The 23,635-nt window shown below is 47.2% G+C and overlaps 1 protein-coding gene across 19 annotated transcripts in view; it reads right to left on the bottom strand.

The window, feature by feature from the left end:
• The window catches only part of NAV2 (neuron navigator 2), an 820,834-nt gene that overhangs the window by 215,709 nt on the left and 581,490 nt on the right, over positions 1–23,635 (bottom strand). For all 19 annotated transcript variants that reach the window (XM_085011765.1, XM_085011759.1, XM_085011757.1 and 16 more), the window contains one exon: positions 21,368–21,534. In XM_085011765.1, coding sequence (XP_084867891.1) covers positions 21,368–21,534 — 167 coding nt within the window. The remainder of the gene's footprint in view (positions 1–21,367; positions 21,535–23,635) is intronic.

The following is a 23,635-nucleotide window of genomic DNA, read 5'->3' on the forward strand; positions in this document are numbered from 1 at the left end:
GTTTTTGCCTTTTTAGGCAGCTAGGGCATAGGGAGGTTCCCAGGCTAGGGGTCGAATTGGAGCTATAGCTGTTGGCCTACACCACAGCCACAGCCACACCAGATCTGATCTGCATCTGCAACCTACACCACAGCTCACGGCCACGACAGATCTGTAACCCACTGAGCAAGGCCAGAGATTGAACCTGCAACCTCATGGTTCATAGTCAAATCCGTTTCCACCATGCCACGATGGGAACTCCAGGGAATTCCTAGGGTTTTAGGAGCTCTGTGCCAAAAATGGGAACTAAAAACCAAATAAATATTTCTTATTACAAATCACAATGCCACAGTCACTCCCTGTCCAAGGCCACTTTGGAATCACCCAAGAATTCTCAACATGGAGTCCCCGTCGTGGCGCAGTGGTTAACGAATCCGACTAGGAACCATGAGGTTGCGGGTTCGCTCCCTGCCCTTGCTCAGTGGGTTAACGATCCGGCGTTGCTGTGAGCTGTGGTGTAGGTTGCAGACGCGGCTCGGATCCCACGTTGCTGTGGCTCTGGCATAGGCCGGAGGCTACAGCTCCGATTGGACCCCTAGCCTGGGAACCTCCATATGCTGCGGGAGCGGCCCAAGAAATAGCAAAAAAAAAAAAAAGAATTCTCAACAGAAAACGCGACTGGCCAAAACATTAAACAGATTCAGGAAACCTGGGTCCTAATCCCATTTCAGCCACTGCCTGTTCTTTCACACAGATTTACTGAACAGGAGGCATGCTCCCCACCCGCACAGAACACAGTCCAGCACAGATTTGCCGAGTAGAATTGAGAAGGTCCCTTTGCCTGCTTCAGACAGATACACACCAAAAGCCCTCAACTTTTGTTCCCTTGACCCCTCCCATGTTCTCTCACACCACCCACCCCCTCCACTATCTTCCCATTTCCCACACCCTCATCTTTGGACACGCTGTTCCCTCAGCCTAGAATATGCTCCTTCTTCTGGGTAGTTAATTCACCACTCATTTGCTGGTTTGGGTTGTAGCTGTACCTCCAGGAATTTGTGCAGTGCCTGACACAAAAAGGGGGCTGCTCCATGATTAGTGAGTTTAGTCAAAGCCAGCTTGTAGGAGAGTATGATGGAGAAAAGCAAAATAACCAGCTTTGAAATCAGGCAGATCTGGGATGTTTGATTGTGGTGCAGCAGGTTAGGGATCTGGCTTTGCTGCAGCTGTGGTGCAGGCCTTAACTGTGGTGGGGGTTCCATCCATGGCCGCGGGAACGTCCACATGCTACAGGTGCAACCAAAAAAAAACAAAGAGAGAGAGAGAGAAATCACGCAGATCCTAGTTCAAATCTCCACGCTGGCCCTTGCCAGCTGTGTGATGTAGACAACTTATTTCACTACTCTGAGCCTCGGTGTCTGCATCGGTGAAATGGATCAGATACTCCTGATGTGCCCGGGTTGTGGTGTGGCGTGAGGGATTAAATGAGGCTGCTCTGCAAAGTATCTAAAACACCTCCAGGCAGGTAAGAATACCTGAATAACCAGCGGCTACGTGACTATTATCTTCATGACTGTTGTTACTACTTTTTCTGTTAGCCGTCCACCACCTCCCCCACATTAAAAGCGGCCCCACCGTTATTTAGAAGGCAGGCCTTTGCAACTGCTGCATGCTGACACTCAGACTTTGGGACAGCAAGGAAGAGGAGGAGGAGAATGACAATGACTTCCCCTAATATCACTGATTCTGAACCCTTTGACAGGCCTGTTTTACAAAAGCCCCCATGAGAAGTGGGAGAAGAAAAAGACCAGTGCAAGCCTGAGCCTGAAGCATGTGCTTCCCAGAAATCCCACAGGATCCCCTAACCACAAACCACGGAAAACTGCAGGACATTTTAAAACCAGGAATCCCTTTCTGGGCCCCCTCCTGGCCCAGGACTCTTTGCTCACCAAGGGTATGGAAACCTGTTTCTGTGCATTAGATCGAATGACAACTCAAAGGGACAATCTGTTTTTATCTGGATCAAAGGCAAAAAAGATAAATATCTCAGCCATTACTTAAAATTCCTAGACCAGCACCACAGGGAAGGGACAGAGAAGGGCGCCTTAAAGCTCTGCTCACTGCCTGGGGCTCTCTGGGAACTGAGGCAGCTTCTGGAATTGGGTTCCTAGAAGAAGAGGGCTCACTCTCTATCCCAGAGACCAGCCCATTGGAACCGGATTAAGGTTTGATAGATGCAGGAAAAGGAGAGCAGAGAATTCTCTTCTGTGTTACTCTTGTAGCAAAGGCAATGTTCCTATTTGATTGAGGGTAAACTGAAGCCCCGGGAAATGGGAGGCGCTGAACCACAAACACCACTGAGTGGGAGCAGAGCTGAGGACACAGCAGCTATTTGAATATGGCCTGAGAGGAGCCATTTTTTCAAACCACTTTATTGAGACATAATTCATGATTATAATTTTCACCCATTTCAAGTGAATAAATCACTGGTTTTAATATACTTAGGAAGTTGTGTGACTATCACCACAACTTCATTTTTAAACATGTCACAGTGAAGAGAAACTCTGAAGCTCTTAGCAGTCACTCCTCCCACCCCCCTCCATGTCCCCACCCCCACCCCTAGCCCCTGCAGCCACAAATCTACTATCTCTTGCTATAGATTTGCCTGCTCTGGACATTTCACATAAGTGGAACCACACAGCATTTGGTCCTTTGTGACTAGGAGGCCTTTTTTTGCGGTTGCAACCACAGCATGTGGAAGTTCCTGGACCAGGGATTGAACCTGCACTGCAGTAGCAGCCTGCACCACAGCTGTGGCAATACCAGATGCTTAACCCACTGTGCCTCACGGGAACTTCCTAAGAAGCCATTTTTAAACAACAGAATTTAGCAGCAGACCCTCTCCCCCCTGGAACTATGATCCAGAGATGCACTATACTGTTGCCACCTGCTACATGTGGCCATTTAAATTAATTAATGTTGAATACATTAAAACTTCAACAAATAAATAAATAAACAAAGGGAGTTCCCATCATGGCTCAGTGGTTAATGAATCCGACTAGGAACCATGAGGTTGAGGGTTCAATTCCTGGCCTTGCTCAGTGGGTTAAGGATCCGGCGTTGCCATGAGCTGTGGTGTAGGCCGCAGACACAGCCCGGATTCTGCGTTGCTGTGGCTCTGGTGTAGGCTGGCAGCTGCAGCTCCGATTAGATGCCTAGCCTGGGAACCTCCATATGCCATGGGAGCGGCTCTAGAATCGGCAAAAAGACGGAAGGAAAAAAAAAACAAAAAAAACAAAAGTCCTTCCTTCTCAGCAGCCACATTCAAGTGCTCAGAAGCCCCATGGACTTAGTGGCTATTGTCAGACAGCACAGGTATGCAATACTACCATCACTGCAGAAAGTTCTACTGGACTCTGCTGGCCCAGGGGACACAGAGGCATTTGCTAATTAACTACAAACTCACTCTCTCTGCAATGGCTGCTCCTCCTGATGCTGAAAAGTTACTTTTGGAAGATCCCCTGTGGCTCAGCAGTAACAAACCCAACCAGTATCCGTGAAGATGTGGGTTCCATCCCTGGCCTTGATCAGTGGGCTAAGGATCCGGCGTTGCCATGAGTTGTGGTGTAGGTTGTAGACATGGCTTGGATCTTGAGTGGCTGTGGCTGTGGCGTAGGCCAGCAGCTGTAGCTCTGATGTGACTCCTAGCCTGGGAACTTCCATATGCTCCCGGTGTGACTTAAAAAAAAAAAAAGAAAGAAAGAAAAAGAAAAGTCACTTTTTCAGATGCAGAGTCAAAGTGAGAAAGAGCTCAGGGGAGGGGGAGAGAAAGGGGGAGGGGGGAGGGAGGAGGGAGGGAGCTGTGGGCCAGAGGAGCCAACCTCCACCTCCCATCCTTCCCACCCCCACCTCCATGTCATGCTGGGTGCCCAGGGAGCTGCCCGGGCCAGGCCCCAGACCTGAAAAGCTCTCTGTTTAGTTAAGTTCATCCAAAAGTCAGATACGCCAAAGCCTTTGGAAGCACTTCAAGGAATCCAGCTTCTACCTCAGCCGTTTGATGATTTCTGAAGCGTTTCATGCCAGAAGGTGATCTGAGGGACTCCTTAATGAGAGTGAACAGTCCTGATCAGCTTCCGGCCAGCTTGGCTACTCTGGTTGCCAAGATGTGACAACTAAGACTGACAGACACCCCAAGGCCAGCATCGTGGCACCTTGGTAGGCTCAGGCAGAAAGGAGCCTAGGCTCTGGTTCCACCCCTTTCCTTGGACCGCTCACTAGTTCAGCTACAGCATCTTTCCCCTTATTGTCCCAAGATGCTTCAGTCACTGGCTCCCATGAGCAGAAAGGCAGGTTATTTCAAACTATGGTTTTGGATATATTAAGATGACCAGAGAGCCCAGACTGAAGGATGATGGACACACAAAAGGAAAAATAGAATCATAGTCAGAAAAAAATCCTTACCAACCAAGGGGCCTTTGTTCCAAAACACTGTGCAAAAATCATCCATCGTGACCTTTTAAAGTTATTTTAGGGAAATGTCATTAAGTTGGGTAATGTCCTTTTATTTAAAACCCTGCTGAAGGATGTATCTTCTCTCTTTTCTAGGAGCCAATTTATGAAAGAAAGAAAGACAAGAGGGAAAGAAGGAAGGAAAGAAGGAAAAACCTAAGGCGTGCTTCTTCCAATATGCTTGCTTGTTTCAAACAATACACTTTTTTTTTTTTTTTTTGTCTTTTTGCCTTTTCTGGGGCTGCTCCCAGGGCATATGGAGGTTCCCAGGCTAGGGGTCTAATGGGAGCTGTAGCTGCCGGCCTACACCAGAGCCACAGCAACGCGGGATCCGAGCCACATCTGCGACCTACACCAGAGCTCACAGCAACCCCAGATCCTTAACACACTGAGCAAGGCCAGGGATCGAACCCACAACCTCATAGTTCCTAGTCGGATTCGTTAACCACTGAGCCACAACGGGAACTTCTCAATCAATACTCTTATCTTGAATTCCCCTCCCCCAATGAGTGGCAGTGGGGATTTCAAGAATTAATAAGTTACATTTATAAGATAATCAGGAGCAAAAGAGACCCAGGTGGATATTTACCAAGCTATGATGAGAGTTCATTTGTTAATAAGCTGTTCTTTCAGGAAGGGCACTCTATGTCTCTAGGTCCCTTGGTTTTCAAGAACATCCTTCACCATGTAGAGGGAGAGAAGCAGGAAGAATGGTTCCATGGGTGCTTTAGACTTTTGATCCTGAGCAACAGACCATGTGTGCAGAACTGGCTCTCTGGGGTTCTGAGTTCAGCTGCTGTGGTTACCGGCTCCCTTCAGTCATTTCTGACCTTGAACATTCATGAATTCACACATTCAACAAACATTATACCCATAATGTGGGGTGCTCCCCCCCATGTTTCATCTCATGTAACTTTGCTGTTGGTGCTATTCCCATTTCCATTTTATTTTTTTAATTTAATTTCATTTATTTATTATTATTATTATTATTATTATTATTATTATTTATTTATTTTTGGCCTTTTGCCTTTTCCAGGGCCGCTCCCGCGGCATATGGAGGTTCCCAGACTAGGGGTCGAATTGGAGCTGTAGCCACCGGCCTACGCCAGAGCCATAGCCAGGCGGGATTCAAGCCGCATCTGCAACCTACACCACAGCTCACGGCAACGCCAGATCCTTAACCCACTGAGCAAGGCCAGGGATCAAACCCGCAACCTTATGGTTTCTAGTCGGATTTGTTAACCACTGTGCCACGATGGGAACTCCTTCCCATTTCCATTTTAGAGCTGAGGAAATGCAAGTTCAGAGATGCCACAGAAGCCATCACAAAGCCATCAAGTGGAGTTGCTGGGACCAGATGTCTTGGGGTCCTGCACCCCAGGCTGGTATTCAGATCAACTTGTGCCAGTTGGTTTGGAAAAGAGACAGCCGAAAAGCAAGGGGATCTGAAGATGAAAGAGCCCAGAGGCCCGAGAACAGGCTTAGGCAGAAGCCAGACCTGTTTTTGCAGGCTGCTACTTTCACAGGTAGCTCCTACCTTGACCAAAGGGTGTCTCAGAAAGAAGCAGGGCTTGAACTCCTGCAATGAATGGCTTGTGTCTGCTGGTCAGAGAGCACTTCTGTGGGACTAAATAACTAGGGATGCTTTAAGCCACTCTCCCCACTGAGAACTCTCAGAGCTTTATGCCCCCAGCTTGCCCTTAATGAGCTCAGAGTATTCTCATTTTCATGAGACTGCAGTGTGAAGAGACTGTTACCTCGACAAGTGAAATCGGGGTGTGTGTGTGTGTGTGTGTGTTTGGGGCCCAACTTACATAGTGTGGTAAATTGATTGCAAAAACAGCCTTCAGTCTCCACCCCCCTCTGGATCATGCATGCTTTGCAAATGTGACTTTGCAGTACCCCCTCAATAGGGAGAATGCATTTCCCACCCTCATGCATCTGCACAGGCTGTGTGGCTTGCTTTGGACAAAAGAAAGAAGTAGAAGAGAACGGATGTCACTTCAGAGATTAGAACTTAAAGGGCCTTGCACACGTAAACCCTGTCTCAGAACTTATCCACCATCATGAGAACAGCCTGGACTAGGCTGCTGGAAGACAGAAGACCAGGCAGAGAAAGCTGGCTTGTCTCAGCCAAGCCCAGTGTGAACCAGCCAGCATCCCTCATGCTGCAACCCCCAGATGGCCTCAGATGCAAGCCCTACCAGGATCACCAGAGCCTGGCACTCCTCACCAGAGCTGTCCCATTCATTTGTACCCTTGTGAGAAATACCAGCTATTATTTGAAACCAGAACTTTTAGGGCCTGGGGAGATAGGAGTCCAAAAAGTCAGAACCTAAGTCCAGAAAAAGGTTTGCTCCCACAAGTTTTACTATTATTTATTACCACATAAGCAGTAACAGGTGGAAGATGCTCCAGCATAAATAATCACCATTTCTGATTGGAGGGTTGGAGTGGCTCAGAACTTGGCTAAAAGAGGAAAAGCTTGGAGTCAGGTGATTTGGGTTAGAATCCTCCACCCAGCACAGGACCTAGAAAAGTCACTCTGCCCCCTACAGGTACTCACTGGTATTGACCAGAGGAACTGAATATGAGGCGAAGTAATCCTGGCTCCCGAGGAGGTTTATTATCCAAGGGCCAGCGCCTCATTCAATCATGAACCACAGGATGGAATGAGACTCTGGTGCACAGATCTTTACAAACTGGGCTCAGATTCTCTCCTATAAGGTGGTCTCTCTTCCTGGTTTTTCCTAATGAACGCTGCCCCCTACAGCACATAGGTGAAATTGACTTTAAAAAATAATTCAGCATGGACACGTGCCTGAAGATACCTGTATGTGGCTCTTCTCAGGAGAGGGCAAGGAAGTGAGTCCAAGTGTTAAGTGGCTGAACCTAGGCATGAGGTACTTCTCACTCAGGGGCCATGGTTACTTCCATGTGGCAGGGGCCCTTACCTGTCTGTGGCCTCTATCTGATAGCCTCAGAGCATGGGTCTGGCAAGTTCCAGACACCTCATCTGACGTTAAGGAAGAAATCTTCCCCAAGTATATGAATGGAGTAAAAGAATACATCACAAACTGCACAGAAACTGTTACCTGCATGAAATGCAACTTCTGTTCAGAAATGAAACCTAGAGGGTAAGCAGCATTGTCAAGATTAGCGTGCACTTTTGGGAGTTCCTGTCATGGCTCAGGGGAAACAAATCTAACTAGTATCATGAGGATGCAGGTTCGATCCCTGGCCTCGCTCAGTGGGTTAAAGATCTGGCATTGCTGTGAGCTGTAGGTCGCAGATCCTGAGCTGCTGTGGCTGTGGTGTAGTCTGGCAGCTACAGCTCTGATTTGACCCCTAGCCTGGGAACCTCCATTTGCCATGGGCATGGCCCTAAAAAGCAATGGCAACAACAAAAAGAAAAGAGTGCACTCTTAGAATGAATGAAGACCTTCAAAGATGGGGTTTCATCCAAAGATGGGGATTTAGGACTCCAACCAACTGTGGGGGTATATGTGTCATGACCAGCCTTTCCAGGAGCTACCAAAATCACCCTAACTTTACTCTTTGCCTGTGATAATCAAATCCTATATTTTCAAGGGAACTTAGAAGAGAATATCTATTCCAATCTACCTTCTAATGTAAGAAAACCCCCATCTGGCAACCTTGGCAAGTGATGATCCAGCCTCTGCATCTGTTTCTCTGGGGGTCAGGGAACCCCATACCCCAAGGGAGCAGATTCAACTGTAAGAAGACAAATGTGAAAAAGTCCTTCCCCTCCCCGCTTTTGTTTTTTGGCCTTTTAGGGCTGAACCTATGACATATGGAGGTTCCCAGGCTAGGTGTCTAATTGGAGCTACAGCTGCCAGCCTACACCACAGCCACAGCAGCGCCAGATCCAAGCTGCATCTGTGACCTATACCACAGTTCATGGCCATGCCAGATCCTTAACCCACTGACTGAGGCCAGGGATCAAGCCTGCAGCCTCATGGTTCTTAGTTGGATTCATTTCCGCTGTGCCACAGGAACTCCCTTTTTCTCTTCTTACTTCTTTTTAAATATATGAAACCAAACTTTGCCTCGTGATTTTTTCGTTCTACCCTCTGTGGCTGGAGGGAGGAAAAAAAGCTGGCCCAAGATACAGACCTCCATTTCTAAAAGGAAATTGGTGTCTCTCCATAAAACTGTTTCCTAAAACATCTTTTGTTTCCAACCTTTGGGTGGAAGAATGGATATTCTGAGCAAAATGGACCTCTCCCAACTATCTGGGCCTCACCCTCACCCTGACAAGGTTCTACCTAATCCAGATAATTTTGTTCATCCTTCCTTTATGGCAAGTAAATGACTACTCAGCCTAATAAGAAGGGAGAGACTAATTTACATCCCGACTGTATCATCTGGTTAGAATTACCCGCCTCTTAAAAAGAGTGTTACATCTAGCATAACTTTTCTTGCAGTGACAACTAGTGCCTTCAAGGATCCTTATCCTTAGGATTAATCCCAATTCTTGAATCCACCAGCTGCTGGTCCGCTGAAGGGGGAGAGAGTGGACAGCCTTGCGAAGACTGATTTTCCATCTGACCCACTCTCAGTTTCTCGCCTCTGGAGAGAAAGCTTTTCCATGAACCTTATCACGTCCCTGATAATGGTTTTATTCAGTCCACATACACTTTCCCAAATTGTGGAGACAAATGTGGGAAGGCTCTGCCTGGAGTCATTATCCCCCCGAGAGTGCCCTGAGACGGCCAGGTTGCAAATCCAGGCTCTCCTCAGTTACAATACAAAACCTGGGCAGTAGGGGGCAGCAGAGACTCACCATCCTGGACTGTTTTAAGCAAAGGTGAGTTATTACAGGTCACTAATTCCCTGACTCCATTTCACTTTTCACAAAATTGCTGTGATTCCCCCATCTGAAAGAGGCAGAGGGAACATCAGCCTTCTTGACCTTTGCTCTTATGAGAGACTTAGGCTGGGCAGCTGATTTTTTCCTTTTTTTTTGGTCTTTGTCTTTGTCTTTTTAAGGCCACACCCACGGCATTCGGCATACGGAGGTTCCCAGGCTACGGGTCTAATGGGAGCTACAGCTGCCAGCCTACACCACAGCCACAGCAATACCAGATCCGAGCCGCATCTTCGATCTACACCACAGCTCACAGGAACATGGGATCCTTAACCCACTGAGTGAGGCCAGGGATCAAACCCGAATTCTCATGAATACTAGTCGGGTTCATTACCACCGAGCCACAGTGGGAACTCCTGGGTGGCTGATTGTCATCAGCAGCTTGTATCTGCAGAATCTCCACAAAGTTCAGGAAGGCTTGGCAATCACATGCATCAGCAAGGCTGCCCCTAAGAAATGATGTCAGGAGCTCCCAGGACACTAAGAATGTGTGTAAACTGCTCACCAGTCCCTCCGCATACACCACTCTGCAACACAACATTTATCTCCATGGCGTGACACTGGCAGATGGTCCATGCCTCACTCTCACCACAATGTAGATGGATTGTGATCATTATCTTGGAGACAAATATTCTCAATGTGACCCCTTACCTGACATCCTCGTTGGAAGGCGGTTCCCTGGCACATGGGCTCTGGGTTGTTGCCCTAATAAAATGCACAGGCTCCCAGGCTCGCAGAAGGCAAGCTGCAGCTGAGACACAGACATTTCATCTGCTGGGTTCATGTAAGCCCGACGATGCTATGTTCTCATCAGAGAGGCAGCCACACATGGCTGGACAAGAAGCTTCTCACTGTGTGTGTGCAGCTACACGAGCCGCCGCATTTTACTGGGCATGGGCTCTCCCTTGTTTTAACCAGCATGCTGTCCTTGTACTTTGCATTGTGAATATGGGCCACCTGTGCTCATAGAAAAGTCAATCTCATTTATCCCCACATGTATTTATCTTCTCATGCTAAGAAATGTTGTCAAATACCTAACTTGGAGAAGAAAAGAAAAATTTTTAAAGACTCTAAATGAGCAACTAAACTAAGCTCTGACTACAGATGACACCGGGATAAAAATGACTAAGGGAGCCCCAAGAAACATAAATGCTTTCCCCTCCCAGTGATCCTTGAAATGAAATTGAACTTGTGTACGTGTGATGCTTTCCACATTGCAGGTGGAAGCAAAGGCAATGCTGAGATTGATCACCTGAAGATCAGATCAATGTCAATCAACTATTCACCGTCAGTTTCTGACACAAGACTAATCAAATAGATATTTCATCTTCCTAAATGATTTTTCTCTCTTCTTCTTGACTCATTATCCTTTTACAAAGCCAGGTTTACTGTATTTTTGAGAAAGGACAGAGAGCAGAGCATGGCTCTGCAATACCTCCTTCTTTAGAGAAAAGCAAACATGGTTCTATCCATCTTTTTCTTCCCTAGGAAAAAGGATGGCTTTCGCATTAAAGGTTACTAGCTTCACACATCAGAGCAACAGATGCATCTCCTCTTCCGAGGGCTTTTCTGAATTACAGTCGATCAGGAAAATGGCTCCCAAAGGTGGCCAGAGGGACCACACCAGACATGAGTCCTTTCATCTTTACGCCGGCCTTTAATGCTAGAGGTTAAGCGAGGATGGGGCACGGGCAGGAAAGCGCATCACACAGGCTTCTCTCTGGGCAGCTCTGCCAGTGCTCGGCCCTCCTCCAACAGGAGTGTGCTCTTTTGCTCATGAAGTGACACCAAGCTCTCCAAGTTTGGGGAGAGAAAGAGCTAGAGGATGACTCGCCAGTCAGGGAAAGGGTGAGCTGACTTCCCTGTCGGGCTACCTCCTTGCACTGTACTCCCTGCTATGGTATCTAGACCCCACGGGGACACTATTTTTCATATTTCCAACCTAAGCATGGGATCCAAATTCATTTCCTTATCACCTGTTGGCACATTTGAAACAAGGCAACATTGAGTATTTTTTTACTTTTTCTTTTTTCTAACATTGAGTACTTTTTTACTTTTTCTTTTTTCTAACATTGAGTACTTTTTTCTTTTCTTTTCTTTTTTAAGGATTTTTATTTTTTCCATCATAGCTGGCTTATAGTGTTCTGTCAATTTTCTACTGTACAGCAAGGTGACCCAGTCACACATACATGTATACATGCTTTTTCTCACATTATCATGCTCCATCATGAGTGACTAGATATATAGTTTCCAGTGCTATACAACAGGTTTTTTTTTTCTTTTCTAGCCTTGAGTGCTTTTTAAAAAACTTAAAATTAGAATGTTACTAGAGATTAGTGAGGCAATAGCAAAAAACCAAGAGACCAAAAAAACCTTTGCAGGACTTCCCATCATGGCTCAGTGGTAACAACCCGACTAGTATCCATGAAGATGCAGGTTTGATCCCTGGCCTCGCTCAGTGGGTTAAGAATCTGGCATTGCCGTGGCTATGGTGCAGGCTGGCAGCTGTAGCTCCTGATTTGATCCCAGCCTGGGAACTTCCATATGCCACAGGTGCGGCCCTAAAAAGACAAAAACAAAAATAAAAACAAACAAAAAAATCCCTAGGCAAGTAGTAAGTCTACCCAGTATAAGTTCCTGACTCAGAATAAATTAAATACATGTACCACGAAACGAATGTACATGCCAGTTTGAACAGCTTCCCACATGGTGAGCTCCTACCACACACCAGGCATTAGTTTGGGTGTCTTACCTTGTTTATCCATCTTCATTCCCTGTAACAACACCATACAAAGCAGTTGCTGAGAGTTGAAGGCAGGGGCCCTTCAAAGGTAATTAAGAAGCCCTCCCAGGACAGCAGCGTTGTAAGAACGACAAGGGTATAAAATGTAGACTTCCAGATCCTAACTCGGACATCTGAATTAGAAAGACTACGTTTGTAAAACTTGGGGATTTCTGTTTTTGGCAATTCCCTCAAGGGATGCTGGTATAGATGGCCCTTCCATCATACCTTGAGAAACAGCAGCCCAGAGTCTCGAATTCACCGTCTGCCCAGACCATGGGACTTGAGCCATGTGCTTCAGACCCAACAAAGAGCTCCCAGCTGAGAGCTGCCCCCTCTGCAATCGCACAGGGGCCATTTGCATATGCTGTGTCCTAATGGAAAGACGGTACTGTGGAGGCATTATTTTGGAGAGAGGTGTCATGTGTCTTAGGACTTTTCATCTCTTCAATTAGACAATGTCGATAATTTGTTTAGAACACAAGGGAACCAGGATGTAAAATGCAAATTAGAAAAATGAAATCTGGCTTCACTGTAGGAGGCATAACCTCTACTCACCCACCTGTGAAAGGGCGCCATTAACAGACAACAAACCAACTGATGACACAATATTTAGAAAGATCAGAACACAGCAATTGTTTCAAGCTATGCACATGACATCCAATACACTCCAGCCATCAGGAAAGAAGTCATACACTTCACTGAAATGTCTTCAACCAAGAGAGGTGACAAGGACAGAAAATCCCAATTGAGCTCTAAAAAAAAAAATGAGAAACACTTCACATCTGACTTGCTCCCGTGGTTAAGGCTAGAACAGCCTGTTGCTGCTTCACAGATAAATAAAGTGAATCTCTGAGCGGTGAGGTGACTTGCTCTTGGGAAAGGATTAACAAAACCTTTTCCCCTTCTGCATGGGAATCTGACCTTGAGTTAACCTTCTATCTCTGTTCCCCTGGAAACTTGATAAAGGGAGAATGTCAACTGTTACTAAGCAACACTACTCCTGATAAAAATGACCCGGGATAGTTCTACCACATCTGGATTGGCCAGAGCTGTAAATGAAGTATTAACACCTGCTTGGGGCCGATCCTCATTTGGGGCTCCTGTGAGTTGCTGTGACTCTCCAGATCAGGCTCGAGCCTAGTGGGGACCACAGAGGTTATGCATACGGAGCTGTTATGAGAGATGCTGGCTTCCTTTTAAGCCAGAGAGACCCCTGCACCTGCCCTGTGTGTGTCGTTCCCTCATACCTGAGCTGTCACCTGAGGTGGGAGGCGGGGAGCGACAGCCCCTGAATGCTGCAGGGACGGCCGTCTACACCGCTGTGAGGACCACTCTGATGGAACAGAAGGGCCCACGCTGCCTTGCCGACAACCTGCCACTCCTGTCTGTGTCCCGTGGCCCCTCGGAGTGGAGTGGTGCCAGATGTGGCCAGTGATGTGCTGTGATCTGAGCATGAGCCCTGGTGAGCAGTGCACTTGACCAAAGCCACACTCTGGGAAGGTGACAGGGCCAGAACTCAAACTCAGTTGGCTGCTTTCAAAGTAAAACATTTTCTCTTGAATTGCAGGGCCCAAACCTCTTCTCCTGAGATAACTGTATTCTGGCCCAAGAGACCAGTGTAACTGGTGTAGACACTTGCCAGACAGTCTTCTGCCCTCCAGTGCCATGTGAGGTCCCTACGCTTGGAAGCATCTAATCCATCTTTCCTGCCCACCTCAACAGCTGGTCTCTTGGTTCACACAGTTTCGTTCCTAGATGATCCCCCAGAGACTTCTTTCATTGCAATGATATCCTGGTTCAAACCTCTGGGAAGGATTTTGAAGCCCTCAGACAATTGCAGCGTCTGACGGGAGTCATGCGGATTTCACCACCGATTCCCAAACAGAGGGGACGATCACCCATGAGCACTGACAGCTACCCAAGCGCTCCCTCTGGCTGGGCTGACAGCTCTGGAATGGCAGTGGTCCCCTGATGACCAAGGGAGGGTCAGTGGAATGATATTGCTGTAGCTTCCCCTTTAGAGTCCGCCCCTGCCCAACCCCCACCACGGGACATGGGGTTACGAACACAGTGAGTCCAGCAGGTGCCCCTACAGATGGATGCTGGAGCAGAAGAGCGGATGACTCATTCTTTCCCAACTTCCCCTTCCTTTTCTCTCAGTGAAAATCTTGAGATGGAAACTGGGGTGCATGATACCCCCTCTCTGAAGCCCTCCCCAAGTGTCCCTGTTAGGCAGACCTTTCTCCTAACCACGTCGAGCACAGTTCTATAGGACAAGGGACACTACCCCTCCCCCGAGGCTGTCCCCACCCAAGCCTCACTGCCACTACAACCAGCCCAACGCTGGGCACCTGTGGCAACAGAATGAACAAAGGCCGGACACGACACAAAACCGGGGCACCACAACCCCATTCTCTTCTGCATGACTTGGACCATTGAATCAATTCCATCTGGTCTCAACTGTAATGTTAGATCAGCCTCTTGACTAACGGGAGAACACAGCAGCTTCTTCATGCTTACATCTCCCAATCACTAAATCTGATAAAGAACTTGCTTCCCCAACCACAAAGTGACAAGTTTATAGAGATTCTAAACTGATGGCTCTGATGTTACTTAGACATGACATCGTGCTGAAAGCTGTAAAACTCTGTCTCCAGCCACGTCTGGCTCTCCTCCTCTGCCCATGACAGGCAGGCGTGAACTAAGAGGAAGAAAGCGACCCAGAGAAAGAAGACTCGAGGAAGGAACCTGCTCCCGAAAGCACTAATGGAGCTCATGTGAGGCAAGGCCAAACAGCTAGTGAGAACTGAAGGATCCATTCCTACTGCACAGGGGCCCGGGGACAGAGGACTTTTGGCTCCCTTTATAGAAGGGGAAACTGAGGTCTGGAGAAGTTAAGTGTCTTTTTTTCTTTTTCTTTTTGCTTTTTAGGGCCACACCCATGGCATAGGGAAGTTCCCAGGCTAGGGGTCAGATCAGAGCTGTAGCCACTTGCCCACGCCACAGCCACAGCAATGCCAGATCTGAGTGGCATCTGTGACCTACACACAGTTCATGGCAACACCAGATCCCCAACCCACTGAGTGAAGCAGGAGATCGAACCTGCATCCTCATGGATACTAGCTGGGTTAATGACTACTGAGCCACAAAGGGAACTCCCAGGGTAAGTGTCTTAAGGGAGGTCATGCCAGGTGGTAGCATGCTGGACCTCAGACCCGGGTGTTTTGTACTGTGCCAAGGTCACTGGTGGTGACCCTCAGCAAGGTGTCAATAACGTGGTCCATTTGGAGCACATGATCTTGTTATTTCAGCTTCCTAAGTGAATCTGCTTCATTTCTAAAACAGTATCTTTTGCCCAAGAGAAAGAAAATACAAGTGTCAAGTGTGGACAGAGACTAGCCCTCTCATACACGGTGGAGGGGAATTATAAACAGGGATAATCTTTGGGGAGCAAAATTGGGCACTGTTATAACAACATAAAAAAATGCTAGGATCGAACAAAAAACAAAACAAAACAACTGTAAGATGTGCACACATCCTTCAATACAGCAACTGCACTGAAATGGTTGCCTACATGCAACAAAGCTACAGATGTTAACCTCAGTGCTATTTATAATCAAAAAATTAGAGGCAACTTAAATGAAAGTGGTTAAAAATATTAAGGTAAATTCCGGAGTTCTGGTTGTAGGTCAGTGGTAATGAACCCAACTGGTATCCATGAGGATGCGAGTTCAATCCCTGGCCCCACTCAGGGCAGTAGGTTAATGATCCAGTGTTCCTATGGCTGTGGTGTAGGCCAGCAACTATAGCTCCAATTCGACCCCTAGCCTGGGAAACTCCATATGCCACAGGTGCAGCCCTAAAAAGACCATACACACACACACACACACACACACACACACACACACACACACGTAAATTCATTCCATGGAATACTATGCAACTCTTTTTGGGGGGGGGGGCACACCCGCAGCATATGGCGGTCACCAGGCTAGGGGTTGAATCACAGCTGCAGCCACAGGCCTGTACCACAGCCACAGCAACACCAGATCCGAGCCGTGTTTGTGACCTACACCATAGCTCACGATAATGCCAGATCCTTAACCCACTGAGTGAGCCCAGGGATCAAACCCACATCCTCATGGACACTAGTCAGGTTTGTTATTGCTGAGCCACAACGGGAACTCTTTTATGAAGAGAGAATGGAGGACCTATAAAAAAAGGCTGTCCATGATTTGTTGATTTTGTTTATAAGACTTAAAATGTCATATACATGTGAGAGAGTGTGTGTATATGTGTAAGGCTCTTCTAAAAATTAAATTCTTACTAATAAGGCACTTCGGATAATTAATGGCAAAAAGTAAACACTACTCCTTTTCAAACTGTGGCAATATATGCATAAAAATATAGAAGAATGTAAACTAAGTAGTAAACAGTGGCTTTATCTGGGAGGTGGGATTCAATAGGGTTCTTTTCCTTTTAATGCATTTGTGTTGTCTTAACATTTCTATATAATGAATTTTGTAGTGAAACTAGAGGAAAGATGTCCATAAAATGAAGAAAGCCCTGTCATTCAAAAAGTACATCCTCCAAATGCAGAGAATGCAGTCGAGGAATACCAAACATTCCAAATTTGTAGGATGGACTATTAAATACTTTAGAAATGTATTAGATTTCTGGAAGCATTAACCTAGTCAAGGGATGTAAGTGAGGGAACAGAAGGAAGAAAAAACAGAGAATGTCACGAATGTTGAAAACGACAGCTATTTCCTCTCCCCTGAAAATCTCTGACTCTGGCCTGGAGCCCTAGAGGCACTTGGAGCCAGCAGAGGGAATGAAGGACCCTGGGCTTCCCGGCCACCCCACATCCCACAGGCCAGGCCTCTGCCTGATGGTTGCCCCCAAGAGTGGGAAGCCAAAGGCAGACCTAGACCATGATGGTGAGAACGATCCCACACACAACTAAGCAGGTTTTGCTAAAGGTTGAGGATGTGCAGGCTTTCTTCCAAACCTGCAAAACGTGAAACCTGAATCTGCAGAAAAACTAATAGGTCATGTTGTCGTCCAGGACATTTCTGCGTTTTGTGTATTTGCTATGGACTCATGGGACGAGCTAAGGAATTGTGAGTCCTCCATTTTTTTTTCAATATGAAGGACCACCTGTTACTCTTCTGCTTTCTTACATCTCAGGTGACAGATCTGGATGATCAGAATTAAATTCCGTGAGGATGACAAAAGGGGACTCGCTTCTTTGGACATGATTTTAAGAGGCATGTTTAGTATTTGCCCACAAAGTATAAGGTGCTCTGGGGTTTTTGAAAAGCTGCCTGTTACCATTTCTGTTCATTCGTCTTAATCCTTTTTAAAAATTGGGACTAAGTGTTGAAATGTTGTTGTCCTTTATGGACAGCATAATGAATCCCTCATTGAACTTCCTGATGTGATTAGATTGAACGCTAGGAGCAGAATTCCCGGGTCAAGGGGTCATCACGTGGAAAAGCTTATGAACTGGTTCACCTGAGAATGAAATGCCAGAACACAAGGCTGTCAGGGTCTGACCGACTCACAATGCAGTTTCAAGGAAGGACAGGTCGAGAGAGTCTATCACGGAGCTGACCTCATCTGAAAGCAGTCCACACCTCAACTACAGCAGCAACCACACCCAACTCCAATTCACCTGCTCCCGAGAGCCTCTCACCCAGATTTTTCCAGGTAGAGGATGGTATCTTATGCACCAAGCACCTGTTGTGGCTTATACACGGCTAGCTGGTTGAGCTATTTCTGTTCCCTCCCCACAAAGTGTATCTTCCATGTAAGACACCTACCTCAATCTGCAACCAAAGTCAGATTCAAGGGAAAACACAGAGACCATGAAGAAAGGAAGAGGAAATACGAAAGGCTCTGTAGATAGGCATTCCCTTGTAGCTCAGTGGTAATGAACCCAACTAGTATCCATGAGGATGCAGGTTTGATCCCTGGCCTCGCTCAGTGGGTTAAGGATCCAGTGTTGCCGTGAGCTGTGGTGTAGGTCACAGATGCAGTTCGGATCCCGCATTGCTGTGGCTATGGTGTAGGCTGGCAGCTGCGGCTCCAATTCCACCTCTAGCCTGGGAACCTCCATATGTCACACGTGCAGCCCTAATAAAAAAGAAAAAAAAAAAAAGACTCTGAAGGTAAAATCACGGGGCCCCTTCACCTCAAGATGGTGGAAAAAGTATCAGTAAAAGAATACCCTACCCAGGCCTGTCCCAACCTTGCTTTGCATCAGCTGCCCAGGACAGGGGAGGGATGAGAGAAGCACCACCCATGCCTGGAACAGTGTCAGTTATTTTTACCACTGCAAATCCGTGCGGGGTTTTGAGGGAGCCACAGCCCACAAAACATTCCCCCACATACTCCCTCATTTGAGAGGGACAGGACAGAGCCAGCGTGCAAATCTGGGCATCGGATCCAGATGTGAATTCCAGCACTCAATCACCACGGAGGGCGAGTTATTCAATCTCATTTAGCCTCATTTCCTTTATCTGTAATATTGGGTGAATATTTATCTCACTGAATGTGAGGATCAAGTAACATAGGGACAATCAAATGCCCTGGCAAATACTCTGTGCTCAACAACTAAGTACCATTTCCCTTCCTGTGGACATTGAAGTCTTCCCCTCAGGCAACGCCTCTCTTAGAATTCACAGCTACTGTCCTCCAGGAGGCCTCCTGGCTCTCTTGTCTGCTTGGGACCCATGGGACAACCCCTGCCCAGGACGGAGGCAGAGTGGTGGGAAGCCCCTGGCTGGGCTGCCTGGTGGCCCTGCGTCTGTGGCGGGCTCTAAGACACAGGTCTGGCTCCCAGCCCTGCTCCCTCCCACATCTGTTCCATCCCTGGGGAGCCTGTTCTTTATTCACTCAGTCTTTTGGGCACTGGTCTCTGAGCCATCCTTCAGCCTTGTTAATGTCTACTCTCCCCAAAGAACCAGGGCCAAGGGCAGGCCAGCCAGCAGTGGGCTCTGCACAGGCTTCCCTAACACGCTCCCCTTCTCCTTCAATCGGCACATCTCACACCAGCTCTCAGTGGGCAAGGATTCTAGCATTTGTACAGTATCTCTTGTGATTCTGACACCAAGCCAGGTGCCTGGGTTGGGTTCTGACTCCACCTCTGCCTGCCTGTGGTGTGATCTGAGCCAGTACTTAACTGCTTTAGATTCATGGGGATAACAACAAAACTGTTTGGGGGAATTCAATGAGGCACACAGCTGATACTCAACAAAACTTAGCTCTTTTATAAATATTACGCAGAGGATATATAGAAATGCGTTGGGAAAGCTCTGATAGGACACGCATATAATGGTCTATACTGGTACCCTTCAGGGAGAATTTTTACTTGATATAAACTTGTCCCAATTGGCAAGCATATATTATTTTACTTATTTACCTTTTAAAAGGGCCGCACCCATGGCATATAGAGGTTCCCAGGCTAGGGGCGGAATTGGAGCTGTAGCTGCCAGCTTACCTCACAGCCACGGCAACGCAGGATCCGAGCTGCATCTGCAACCTACCTGCAGCTCATGGCAACTTTGCTTAAGCTGGATTCTTAACCTAGCGAGGTCAGAGAGTGAACTGACAGCCTCATGGATACTAGTCGGGTTTGTTACCACTGAGCTGCAACAGTAACTCCACATATTCTTATTTTTGTAATTTGTTATTTTTTTAGGCCTATACCTGTGGCAGGCTATTAATTTTGTAATTTAAACACACTTTTAAAAAAGAACAGGAGTTCCTGCTGTGGTGCAATGGGATCGGCGGCATCTCTGGAGCACAGGGACACAGGTTTGATCCCTGGCCCAGCACAGTGGCTTGAGGATCCTGCGTTGCCACAGCTGCAACACAGGTCAACCCTGTAGCTTGGATCTGATCCCTGGCCTGAGAAGTCCAAATGCTGTGGGGTGGCCCAAACAGAAAAACATAAATAAATAAATAATAATAAGAACACACTTGGGTATAGTAACGAAAAGGAAAGGAGGAGGGGGGAAGGGAAGGGAGGGAGGAAAAAGAGAGGAGGAGAAGAAGAAGGAGAATAAAAATGGTTTGCTCGAAGCAGAAGCCAAAGGCTGGATCAGAGACGTGAGCAGTAGAGACATTCTGCTCGTAGCTTCAGTGCTGCTTGCAGAACTCCTGACATGCCTTGTGTGAGAGAGCTTCTGCCGCGTACATGTCAGCCCTCCATAGCCTTCCTTGGTATTCCAGGTAGGGCTGGGGTGGGGGGAAGCCCAGCACCATTGGATCAAACTATTCAGGGCTGGAGGGGTGGGTTGGGCAGGTTCTGATCTCGTTCAGGGTGAGAGGACCACCCAGTCCCCTGGAAGCAGGAGGCAGCTCTCCTGGGTCCCAGGGAGACCCAGGACAAGCCCTAGGAAGCGTCCACACTGCCAGGCAGAAAGTGCATCCAAGACATCTGGGCAAGACCCCTGAAGAAGTCTAGACCCCATGTTGCCTGGGAGGAATAATGAGGGGCTCTGCCTGTTACTGAAGAGTCTTCTGAGCACTCTCAAACTCCTCTATTTCTCCAATGTCTCATGAGACACAGACCTCAGCAAGCAAAGCTTTTACTACCTCTGTGCAAGAGTCCGCACAGGGCTACCTACCTCTTTCCCCCAAGCTCAAAGCTCAGTACTATGCAAAGTAAAAAAAAAAAAAAAAATCGTATCTTTTTTTGCTAAGAGTTACATCATCAGAAGGCCAAGAAGAATGCTGCCTACTCCTTATGTGAAGCCAAGATATGCATTGAGCCAACCCACATGTCTGACTGTTTCAAAGGTGAAAAGCCCCTTGTTCCTAACTCCCTGCACCTCATTTCTGATGGGTAAAAACCTTATCAGCTCACAAAATGCACACCCAGGAAGCTTCATTTCTAGAAAACCACCTACAGTTCAGAGCATGTTCTATGAAAATTTATTTTCAAATTGCAAATGCTATATTGCTTCTATGTGTCTTCTGGGTCCTACACAGGCAAACACAGCTATTCCTGCTGACAACTATGAATACATACTATTTTCTCCACCTTATTAATACCTCTGCTAACCAAGTTCCTGCTGGCCAAGCATGTCCTTGTACCCATTCCCATCCCTCTATTTGCAACCCGACACTTACCCAAAGTAACTGAATCTGCTATAAAAGGAAGGCGCCAGGAAGGACCCCAATAGCTGGCTTACCTTTCTCGTGGCTGCTGGGTGGTGGGGGCGGGGGTGGGGAAGTGACCGGTTTGGACTTGTCATAGTTGTTAAAGCTCTGGCTCCGTCGGTTGTTAGCAGTGGCTGATCCTCCGCGTGTTTTGGCCTCGCTGCCTGCAGCGGATACCCTCGCAGTAGGACCTGGAAGTCTAAAATGCAAAAGCAACAGAGTAATGGACTCAGTCTCAAGAGAAGGGCAGTGTCTCAGAAGAAGGAACTGCAGCCATGCAGGAGGCAAAAGAAACCACTGGAGACATCAGGTCTATGGAGGTCTGCTGGTTGAGGACTTAGTGGAAACACTACAAACATCTAGGCTAGTAATGATTCCATTAAAGTTCAACAGCAAAGCGTGCGCAGTTTTCCCTTGAGCAGAGAGGGACATGTTGAAGGAAAAATATATGACTATGTTTGTAGCTTAAAATACAATCTTGGGAGTTCCCATCGTGGCTCAGTGGTTAACGAATCCAACTAGGAACCATGAGGTTGTGGGTTTGATCCCTGGGCTTGCTCAGTGGGTTAAGGATCCAGCGTTGCCATTGACCCCTAGCCTGGGAACCTCCATATGCCGCAGGAGCAGCCCTAGAGAAGGCAAAAAGACAAAAAAAAAAAAAAAATCTTGGTGCTCCCATTGTGGCTCAATGGAAATGAATCAAACTAGCATCCACAAGGATGCAGGTTCGATCCCTAGGCTTGCTCAGTGAGCTAAGGATCTCTCAGATCCCACGTTGCTGTGGCATAGGCTGGCAGGTGTAGTAGCTCCGACTTGACCCCTAGCCTGCAAACCTCCACATGCCTTGGGTGTGGCCCTAAAAAGACAAAATATAAAATAAAAATCTCTCTTTTTCTCTTGCATGAGTAATTTTGCTTTTAAAATAGGGCCAAACCATGCCATCTCTAATTCTATCAAAGGTGGAACAAAATGGCCTGTTGAGACTCCAGACTGTTTGCCTTATGTGCATCTTCTCTGACCGTCACGGAAAATGGTTTTTGGCATAATCTAGGGATTTAGGTATCAAGAAAAAGACATCATTTATCATGGTCAGAAAGGGAAGTGCCACCTCAGAACCCAACACCTCTGCAATGAAAACTCATGGCCTGGGTGGAATCATTTGTTCAGAGATGCATTTTCCTTCAATACCAGACAACCCGTCTCCTTAAACAATACTCTGACTCTGAAGCCCAGCTTCTCTACGCAGCTGATGGATAAAATCGCACATTCTTTCTGTAAAATGAGCAGGGATCTGTTAGCCTGAAGACAAACATACACTTTCCCTTTAAATCAAACACTTTACTGTTGGGAGATTTGGGAAATAAAGTCAGCAGACTTCTCTATGGTAATGTGTCTAAAGATATTATGGCCCATTCCCCAAAGAGTTAAGGGCAAGACTCCCCAAATCAGAATCCTGGTTCAGGGACTCCTAAGCAGACTGTTTCCAACCATTAAAGTTGAAAGATGAATAAATGATGAAATATTTCATTATATCTTTGAGCGAAACCCCACTTAGTGGTGTTTAAAAGCCACGGGAACCACCGTCGACCAGCATGAGATCTAGTGATAAGTCTGAATTTTCAACTCATAAACCTTTCAGCCTGCTCTTTCCACACAAATCTGTAAGCACCAAAGAAGCTTGCAGTCTGGAAGCATTTTAGATGGAAGCAGGCAAACACTTTCAACTTTTTTCTTGTTGGCTGAGCAAGAAAGATGGCTGTAGAGTAAACACAGAACATGAGCTGGTGTGAGAGGACTGTAAAATGTATACAGTTAAGAAGAAGCTGGCCCACGTCCTTCACTGGGAGCTAGCAGAGAAGGAAGGGGGGAAGTTCTTCCCCCAAGAAAGTGATGGAGGGAAGGCCCCACTTCCCACTGCACTACAACGACGACAACGATCTGTCCCTCTGTTAATTTATCCTGTCTTGCTTGGAGAAGGTATTCACCCCATGAAGACAGGCACAGAGTCGGGGGCCAAACCAGCAGTACCAGCCAGTGCCTATGTTTGGGGACAGAAGTGGCCAGCTCAACAGATCAAGGAGCTCAAGCTCTCAGTTCTGCTTCCAAGGCAGAGGGCATCCTGCAAGCCCTCCCAGGTGGACACTGTTATCTGAGGACTCATAGCCAACAGCAGAGCTGCTGCAGGTACAGACCCAGGGCCCCTCTGGGCCAGATGGTACAGGAGTCTTTGTGCCCACAGATAGGCCTGGGAAAGGCTTATGGACTTGTTCCAAGATAATGTCACAGTAACAGCTTTAAGG

The sequence above is a fragment of the Sus scrofa genome, chromosome 2, assembly GCF_054392235.1.
Source record: "Sus scrofa isolate SSC_HxYL_T2T_F1_AM1 chromosome 2, Sscrofa_HxYL_maternal_Yorkshire_Landrace_v2.0, whole genome shotgun sequence".
Classification (NCBI taxonomy): Eukaryota; Metazoa; Chordata; class Mammalia; order Artiodactyla; family Suidae; genus Sus; species Sus scrofa.